Here is a 10364-nt window from a genome sequence, read left to right as displayed (position 1 = left end):
TGTTCTGAATCGGGATGGTGACTCAAAAAAAATAAAATAAAAAATAAACAAAGCTTCTTTGTTTAATGCAATACAAACCATGTCACAATGGCTGAAATTCCTTTGTTTTTGTTTTTTTTCTATTTGCATATTGCTCAGACCGTTCCTTCTGTGCTAAGCTGACATCGAGTCCACAAGCTTTTTAGGAGATACTGAGTATTACGTTAGAAGCCTACCTTAAGATTTGTTATTAAACTCCACACACACTATTTTAGAGATTTTTCAGAAAAAAACAAACAAAAAAAAAAAAAACAAAGAAATGACATGACTGTACGAGTGTAACTCTCCCATTCTCCTGATGGGAGAACATATAGCGATACTTTGGCCAACAGAGTAAAACTAGCAGTAGTGGTAAGTGATAAAACCCTTAAGTGTTCTGTATAACAAATAATAAAAGACAGCAAAAGTGTATCTTGAAAAGATAAACAGGATTGTGTTCTTACTCTGTTCTCCATACATGTTCCAAACACAACAGTGGAGCTGGCAATTTAATGTACGCCTAACATAGCACCTTCTTAATCTTCAAAGTGACCTTGCTGACCGTGAAACAACCGGCGGGGAATTTGTCCCAAATCCCGACAATCAGCGAGGAATATTTCCCCTCAAAGTATCAAGGCTTTGTGTTGAAATAAAGATTCTTTACAGCGTTTGGCAATAAGATAAACTGTACATACAACCTTAAACGGATTTCAAACTGTTAAAACATCTGTGCTTGGTAGGTTCTTGGCTATGAGGTAGAACCCGGTGAGTTTCATTTAAGTTAAAATACTGTTTGCTATGAGTATGTAGTTGCATCATGAGGTATTGAACAGATATGTCACACGAAGCTTTGCACTGGCAGAGAAAAAAAAAATCATTCCTTGTGAGTAAGTGACCTCCAGTGGCCACATGTGCAAAAACAGATCAGGTCAAAAGGTGATATGACAAGCATCTTACCAGAGCTTTCACATTATTCATTATTGCAACATGCCTATATAACTCTGTATATATGTTTTAAAAAACATGGAAAGATAAAAAGAGAAATCAACCAGAAGGTCTTGATTATTGGGACCCCCTAAAAATAGTAAGTTTTTACTCCCTTTGCTTGAAAGAATTTCTATAAAGCACCCATTTTCTCTATGCATCTACCTTTCAGAAAATCGTCAGAAACCCTTGACTCAAGACGAGTCTGTTAGCAGAGGGAGCTTATTCAGAAAGAAGTTAGTACTTTGTGTTGAAATAAACTGTAATTAAAGCTTCCTTAACCTGAAGCAAGACCTAAAAGTCGCATCTTGATGCTTGGGCCTCCTCCGGACTGCATTTCGAACTCTCCTCAATATCATTGGCCGGTGCCTCTTCTGCATATTGTGTCTCAAAGACCATTCCCTCCGATGCATCCTCCCGCTCCTTTTGGCATGAGCTCTCCCCCTCCGTCCTTTCTGGGGAGTCCATGTGATTGTTGACTTCTGTCACCCCCATGTGCTTCTTCCTCAGGTGCTGGTTGAGGGTGCCCTGAAACGGGAAGCACTTGCCACAAATCTGACAGTGGAAGGGCTTGTTGTCTGTGTGGCCACGGATGTGGTACTCCAATTGGTCTTTCCTTGTGTACTTTTTGCCACAGAATTTACAAACAAATGGGGTAATTCCCATATGCAGACGCATGTGGCGATCCAGACTCCCCTTCTGATTGAAGGTCTTTCCACAGTAAATGCAAACAAGTCTCTCGTTGTAGGGGTACCACTGACTGCGCAAGCTGCGCTCTCGCACATCGTTCTCCAAACCTGTGGGGCCAGCGGCTGAGTCAGCATCGTCTGAGCTGGATTTGATGTGACTCAGCACATTCGATGGCATGGCCAATGGCCGCTTGGCTCTGGCTCGTCCACCTCTGAAACCGCTGAGCATGGAACGAGTGGGACTTGAACTGCTAAGGTTAACAAAGCATTGAGAGGAGAGCCCTGAGTAGGAATAGGTGGCAGGCTGGATCACTGGACCGTAGGAGCCCACACTTACAGCCACAATATGTTCTCCATCAACCAACTCTGTGTGGTAACCGTCGTCCCCAGCCGAGGAACTGTCCGAGTATGTTGGTCTGCTGACCTTCTCTATCTTCACATGTACATCTGTTACTTGACCATCTTTGCCAATCAGTTCCACCTGTTCCGTTTCAACTTCCACCGCTGCATCATGCTCCGACACACTGTCACTACTTCCACGGTCTGACTGGGCCTCCTCTTGGTTTTGCCGTACCCGGGCCTGGGTTTTTCCTGCCACCTCCAACCGTGCTTCATGCCCTGCTTGAATATGACGGGAGTAATACGGGGGGGAGATCTGGGTGGGGTTTATGAAGAGGTTGCTGTCATTCACACCATTGCGACTTGTCTGTAAGGTCTCCTTCCCTGGGCTGCACACATTAACTGGGAGACTGATCTTGGAATGGATTCCCTCGAGGATCTGGGTACATTTGTCGATGATAGCCTGCATCTGCAGGAAGCTGGCTGCTGTGAGGAAACTGATTATGTCCTTGAGCTGAAGGGACATGTGTCCTGTGTAGCAGAAAGCAAGAAGCTGCTCGAACACCTCGGGGCTTTTGATGACAGATATGGAAAGGCCACTCATGGTGCTGAGAGCTGAATGGTCACGGAAATAGGGTGAGCTTGCTGCCAGAACAGCCTTGTGGGCTCGAAAAGGCTGGCCCTGAACATGAACAATGATGTCACAAAGCTTTCCTTGTAGCCGCAACTCATTGAGTTGAGTCAGAACAGTATTACTGAACTCCGGCACATCAAACTCGATGTAGCTGCCGTCGTCCATCTCTTGAATATATTTCTCCAGTTTGATGGCAGCCTGAGGTGAATAGAAGAACGAAAGGATACGTTAGACATTATTGGCAATCCATTTTTACATTGCACTGAAGTTTTAGCCATTTCACAAATACATGTCCGACTTACTGATATGGTAATAAAAGAGTCAGCAAGACGAAGTCCATTTATTAGCGTAGAATAAGTAATAAGCAATGTCTCAAACATGGTATTGTCATTCATTAAGCAAAAGTCATAAACAGGACTTATTTAAAAGGTTAACTTGCCTAGTACATTGGTCATAGGTTGATCACAGGAGTTATGTTCTATAAATAACCCACAATAGGTGAAATCCCTGAAGTAGAATTATAGATGCTCTAAGGTCTATAACCCAACGCTATACATTTTTTTCAGATATACATAAACATTTTGACTCTTTTCTCTCTTGTTTGAATTCTCAAAGTTCAAACCTTCGTAGAGAGTTTGAATAATAAATCCAAAATTATAGAATGAATATAAAGATCTGCTTGTGATTTATGTGGATTTGGCAAACAGAACACATTCTGTACAGAAGACATGCCATGCAGGAGATTGACTGAAAGACATGGTCTACAGTCAGTCAGGATGCAGACACAATGCACTGTTAAAAAAAAGGAACAGAAAGCATGCAAAGTTGCACAAAAAATGTACAAAACAGCAAGACCGCAAAAGGAGAACTGTAATATAGTGAGGGACCACTGTACCTATTTAAGTCAATACAACCCCCCCCCCAAAAAAAAGGATTGCAAAGACAGAAGAAAAAAAGGAGAAAAATAGAAGAGGATTCATGGTTGACACAAGAGCTGTGTTTATAGAAATGTTCCTATTATTTAAGTAAAAAAGTATTTAAAGATAAAAAACCAAGTTAACTCAGAAATTAAAATGCATAGATTTTTTAAAGTACAGTGTGTTCCAAGCTATTATGCCAGTTGTATTCACGTGTAAAAAAAGATACAATTTGTTGTTTTTCTATTAAACACATGGACGATTTTGTGTCTCTCTGGATCACTGAAATCACTCTCAGATATCTGTAGTTTGGAAGTTCAATTAAATGAAAAACTCCTATGAAGGACATTCCACATTATTAAACAGAACAACATTTTCAAGCAATATGGGAAAGAAAAAGGATCTCTCTGCTGTTGAAAAAGGTGAATTAGTTGAATGCCTTGGACAAGGCATGAAAACCTTGGATATTTCATAAAAATTTAAGTGTGATAATCGTACCATTTAGGGTGTATTCAGACTGGAAAAATCACTTGGACCAGATAGAGTCCTGAGCATTGCGTTTGGTCTGTATTCAGACCAGGGTTTTTCCTGCATAGAGAATTTGTTGGCGGCCGCTACCACCTAGTTTACAAGCGCCACCAGCTCCTGCCGTTTAATCGAACACATGATCAGGTTTTTTGCTACCAAGAGTGTCTGAAAAGGTTGTACAAGATGAAACATCGACGAGTCAAATGCTCTACCACAGGCTGTTTGCTGTGCAAATGAGTAGCTGAGTAGTAATGAGTAGATGTTTGTTGCGCAATCCCATGTTCAGTAAATGTCAGGTGTTATTTACTGAGAAGCACTTAGAAGAAAATAATGAAATAAACTTGAAATGAAATAATGTTATTTTGTCCTTTATTTATGTAAATAGACCTGCTAAAATAGTCAATTTGTAATACATTTGCTCAGGGGAGAAAATGTTAAAGTATACAAATCTAAGGCCGCGTTAAGACACTACCACCACCTTATTTTAAGCCAGGAAAAACCCTGCAGACTGCCATCAACCGGACTTTTCTGTTTCAAACCAAAGCTTGTAGACAAAACCATGTGACTAAAGATCGCTTTAGTCATTGGCTAGGAGTTACGTGGATGAAGCAAAGCAACTACAGGCAGAAATTATGAAAGTCCTGTGTTTTGCATTCCTTGTCGGGATAGTTCACTTATTTAAACTTTACATTTTGGTGACCAATTTTGAACAATTGTATCAATGTCAGGTACAACACTTTTTATAGCTACTTTGGCTACTTTGGTACGGCAAAGACATACTGCAAGGCGGTTACTGACACGGTGATGGCTCAGAAGATACGCTGATAAGTGTCTATGACAGACAGCTTGTCTGGAAAACCGTGAGAAGCGATAAGTATCACGCTAAAAGTTGTTTTTATGATCCCGCATTCATCCGACCACAAGATCGTGTAGCTACAGGTATCCTATGTACTGTAGTGCAGCAAAAAACAAGGAAGCATGACCTTAGTTTCTGTTGGTATATATAGTATGTGATTTTGGTTGGTTTATCCGTCATCTCTTTCTGCATTATGCTGGTGTGCGGAAGACGTTGGTACGTAGAAAGTTAATGCCAAACTAAAAAAAACAAGTGTATACTATTTGTTTATAGTTGTCAGGGAAAAGATTGTCTTTTCTTTTCTCACTTCTGTGACTTTTCTAGTGTGAATGCATGTCTGTACATATATGTATGTATATATATATATTTATATTGCATTTGGCAAAGAAAGAGGAAATTCTGGTTTCACTGGAAAGGTGAGCATGTATCAACTGTTCTTGACAAGTTCTTGAAGGTAATCTCTAGGACTGATAAAGTAAACACAAGGAAGTTAAGTCCTTTAAAAAGGAAAATGCAAATTGTCTTGCTTTTATCTACTGTACATTTCACATACATTGTTTCTTCAAATAAGATAAAAACAACACACGGTTTTAGCCAAAACTCATCAAAACAGCCATATAAATTCAGTTCAACTAGCTTAAAATATTGACAAATCTGCTGCATGACAAGGCAAAACCTGTATTTAGTAAAGATTAAGGGTTGATGTCAAAATGTGAGGCTCTTATTTAAAATATGGTGCAAGTTTGCAAATTTGTGCGAGTTAAAAAGCTGTGAACAACAAAACCTTAAAGAAACTTCAAAATTTTGCCTTTGTGTTTGTAAATGCATAATTTCCATTTATTGTCTCAAATATCTACTTTTTCTCCAAACCTTTCCGTCCAAATCCATAAACTCAAAGATAAGCGTATAACTAAATGTATAGATTTGACACAGTAATAGTAAGCAGACCATACCTTCCCCATAACCCTTTTATTTACACTACACGAGTAGGCTGAAACATACCAGCAGGGCTGCCAAAAAAGGGAAGGGCGGGATGGCAATACATTCTCAGCAGCTAAAATGCCCATGTAGACTGAGAGTCACAAGCTACAATGTTACCAAAAAACAAAAAAGCCTAGAAATTAGAAACTTTATTCCAAAACTCAATATGAGTCAAGATGTTTTATGCAAATGTGTCAAGTCTGACATAACAGTTAAACTAAATATGTTTAAAAAATGAGTTAAAGAGATTTTGCATTTATTACCCATGAAATTAAAAACAACTAGCTGTGATTTCGGGAATGAAAACAAAGAAGACTAACTGAGAAAAAAGATTGTATTACAGCTAGACATAACTGCTGAACAAACAACTTGGTTCAAATGGTTGGAGCTTTCATTGTTTAAGGGACTTGATAACTTTTATTATCTTATATGAAGGCGCCCTTTCCATTGAAGTATTTGTTTGAATAAAATTGTAGGAATCAATTCTTGAACATTTTTAAACTTAAAGTGCCTGGAGTTCAATCAAGTTTTCTGAATGCAAATTCTTCGGACTATTCAAAAAATGTAGAAAGACATAGACAAATAAATGTGCTCAGATTAGCTGAAGTGATAGCAAAAACACAGATAAAGGTACCTATACTATAGCAAAGTGAATACTGAACGCTTAATGCTAAGTCTTGAGAGCTTGATATACCTTGATTTGTTGGAAAAAACCTAATATTCAGCTTTCTCTTTTTTTTAGCTTTATCACACAAATATAAACAATAGTAGAGGGTTAATACATTCTCCCTACTTTTTTCTATTCTTTTTGAAAGAACTTGTCAAAACGATGAAGAGTAATGAGTCACCAGCAGAACTATATGTACAATTAATCACATAACAGTTACATTTTGTGGCAAATACAGCTAAACAATTGTTGATTTAGCCTTGCCATGAGCCTCCAAACACAGAAAAATTACAGCAACAAAGGCTGATTAAGTGATGTGAGGGTCGAGAAGTGTTTTGAAAAAAAAAGTTAATATTTGTAAAATAAAAATGGCTCTTGGGACATGTTGGAACGGTACCTTTGTTAGAAAGTGGTAATAACAAAATGTCAAATTAAAATACAGATGCAGTACAGTGGACAGGTCTTCAGTTACATTTTCACAACGATTCCCTACCCATACACGTGTTTTTAACATGCATGCATGCAAATCCATAATACTTATGGAAGTGTCTCAACTGGTTTGGTTCCACACAGGTCTGACGAGCTTGGCAGCTAAAATAGGTTTGATCGTAAATTGTTACTATACTACCACTAAATTATCATGATTCTTTCAAAGTATTTTCAAATAAAGCATTTTCTTTCAAAGATTCAAAGTATGCAGTAGCAAATAAAAATGTGCTTTAATTACTTTTCTCTTTCTATTCGTTTTCTTGGTTACTGAACCCACAAGTACTGGACTGCATGTATGTCCTGTACTTTGCACTTTCTCTACCTTAACTCAATTATTGTACAAGAACAATTTGTTACTAAGTAAGCTTCCTCACTGTGTTCTTTAGTTTACTCTTTTAACTACAATTCTGGCAAAATAAAAAAAGAACATAAATAGACATATTTACAGACCGAGTCTTTCCACACATTGAACAAAGTTTAGTTGAAAACATTGTGTACTTTTCAGCAGTGGGGTAAACATCAAAAATAGAAGCTTCTTTCTTGCATTTTATATTAAATTCTAACTGTTAGTAGAGATTGATTTACATAAGTGACAGATTCTGGCTCAAACACCTCACAGTGAAGAGCTTATGTGAGGTGTCTCAAACTTTATTGTACCTTTATATCAGATGGGGTTACGACTAAGCGAAACTAGTCATTTTGACACTCACTTATTAAGGTAATTATTTGTTTTTATTACTTCTACTTGTGAGTACTACGTCACCGAGAGTATGTCTTTAGACTGTGAATGGTAATTGTTTATTTTATTAAAAGTTGATTAACTCGTACAGCCGAACCAGCCGGCTATCAGTTCTCACAGTAGCAGTGACTAAGTAGCTACACAAGCTAGCTAGCCTATCACCGAGTTTCCCTCATTTAAATGCGCAACTTTACCCGAATTGACGCGAATAAATAAAGCGGCCAGGTAAATTAGTTAACTTTTATGTAAAGGTTCAGCAAAGTTAAATGAATGAAACGCAAAGTTAAACCTTCGAACTTTGGTTCAAATTGCGGCGGCTCCTATCTGAGGTGGCTACTTAGCATTAGCTAACTAGTTTGCGGGAATACTGTACCAGTACAGAGCCATGGAGAGGCTAATGCTAGCTAGTGCTGTAGCTACAGATCGCTCGCGGGTTTCTGTTTCCAGTTTTCTGCACCTTGAAAACGCACCAATGTGCCGCCATTCACTGTAAAATCACACTTTTCAATCCCTGGTAAAAAGATAGAGAGCAACTAAACTCACCGTCTTGCAGATTATCATTAGATGTTGTCCATTCCCCTTCTGTAATTCGCTAACGCTACAGCCAGGCCTCCCCCCCTCTCCAGTCCAGATGTGTCAGACAGTTGCTGCTGCAATTTTTACATCAACAGGAAGTGTTCTTTAGGCGCTATGCATACATTCTGGCTGTGGCTTTGGCAGCAGCTCCTCCCTGCAATAAGTGTTGCGGGCTAATTTCTCAACAAAAATGAATATTAAAAAAAAGGAACATAAACAAACACAATTTTAAAAAGACAAAAGACCAAACTTAAGAGTATGTTTTACTTTTAAAACATAATAAGACTGCACATTAAGTTGGAATTCACCCCAAATTGTTTAAAAAATTAAAATAATTCATACATTGCCATGTAATTCAACTTAATGATAGACATTTACATTTTAATGGAGTAACAGCGTGGTAATCATGCACTACGGCTTCTTTAAAATCTACATTTTTATTATACTACATACATGTATTCCACACCAAATGGCCATATTTTAAATATTTAAAAAATACAGTTATAGTAGGTCTTGAATTGTATTGTGATTCAATAGTAAATAGGATACATAATTTACATGGCATCTAGCAGTGTACCATCTTACTCACTTTTCAGTTTACATAAGTTGAGTCAAAATCTATGTTCATTTGTTTTGTTTATCAGGGGAAAAATGTATTATTAACATATCTTCATATCTGTATAAAATGGGGGTCTGTAGTCTTCAACACTTAAGAGCCATTTGGGTCAATTTCTCACCAACGACAACCCGGTAGGAAACACAAAGTCTTACTTCACCCTTAAGAAAAATAAATAAATGTATTTGTGTTATTGCTACTACAGTATTATAATAAACATAACTGGACTGTCCTGTTTTTGATAACCTAAAACATAAAAATAAAAAGGAAATAACATTTTTAAGCTAAATATGAAACAGTTTATAACTTTTATTAAAGGTTCAAATGGTGTCCTTTCAAAATAAAAGACGGCCTGTGTCACATTGAATCATTTAAATGCAGCAAAGGTAGTGTGATATCAACAGTGACTAAGAAAAAGTTTGTTTTACTATTTGTGGTGCATCTCAGCCAGAGATGTGTAAATCTAACAAACAAAATTTAATGCAGAGCTAGTCAAGTGACCCTTACTGTATCTTTCAAACTATAAGGCCAAAAATAAAAAAAATATATACATTTTTAATCTATTGCCTCTTAATTATGGCTGTGTTTACTGACCTCAAATTGATTTTAAGTGGTACGCTGCATGACAAAAATCTGTCAAAATGTTTCAGTTGATCATAGTTTGAAATAGTTCACTTTTTTGTTTTACAAGTTACCTTTTGTTTTTCCTTACAGTAAATTTTTTTAAGACTATTTTTCTTTAACCAAAGAACCACAATGAAGGGCTGAAAGAGCCACACGAGGCTGTGGAGGTGGCAGACCCCTGTTGTTAGAGGAAAAAAAAGATCTTATTTGTGAACATGTTTCATTTTTATACTGATACCACTGAGGGGCGCCATTGACCAAAAATGAGTGAACATCAGGACAAAGCTCACCAATTTTATTTGATGAAAAATATGTAGCATTTATGTCTTTTTGAATCATTTATAGTTAGTAGAAAAGCTGGAAAGCTTTAAGAAGTAAATTAAGCAATCTTTTTTTTCTTCTAAACATCTGTATATACTGTTATAGTCCAAAAAACATTATTTGTATGAGTTTTCATTTTCCTATCTTAACTTTATTTATCTACATTGTGCATTTAATTTGATGTTACCATGGGGTTTCAATGGCTTAGTGATGGTTTTTGATAAATTGGGATATTAAAAACTACAAAAAATGAAATAAGGATCATAACAATAGGATTAAAATCTTCAGACTTTTATTTTCTTAGCTGTTCATTTAGATAGAAAGTCATAATCAGAAGGCATAAAAACTCAATTCTTTACCTGCTGTGTTTGATCCAAGCCAAATTT

The 10364-nt window shown here is 37.1% G+C and overlaps 1 protein-coding gene across 1 annotated transcript; it reads right to left on the bottom strand.

The window, feature by feature from the left end:
* Positions 1–105: 105 nt before the first annotated feature.
* On the bottom strand, positions 106–8911 carry zbtb34 (zinc finger and BTB domain containing 34). The gene is made up of 2 exons (XM_024275338.2): positions 8385–8911; positions 106–2862 (listed from the first exon to the last, which is right to left on the bottom strand). Exons 1-2 carry the CDS (start codon positions 8400–8402, stop codon positions 1297–1299), a joined length of 1584 nt encoding a protein of 527 aa, XP_024131106.1. The 5' UTR covers positions 8403–8911; the 3' UTR covers positions 106–1296.
* Between the last annotated feature and the right edge of the window lie 1453 nt (positions 8912–10364).

This window comes from Oryzias melastigma, linkage group LG9 (assembly GCF_002922805.2).
Source record: "Oryzias melastigma strain HK-1 linkage group LG9, ASM292280v2, whole genome shotgun sequence".
Lineage (NCBI taxonomy): Eukaryota > Metazoa > Chordata > Actinopteri > Beloniformes > Adrianichthyidae > Oryzias > Oryzias melastigma.
Note: the sequence above shows the minus strand (reverse complement) of the source record. Positions and strands in the feature narration are given on the sequence as shown.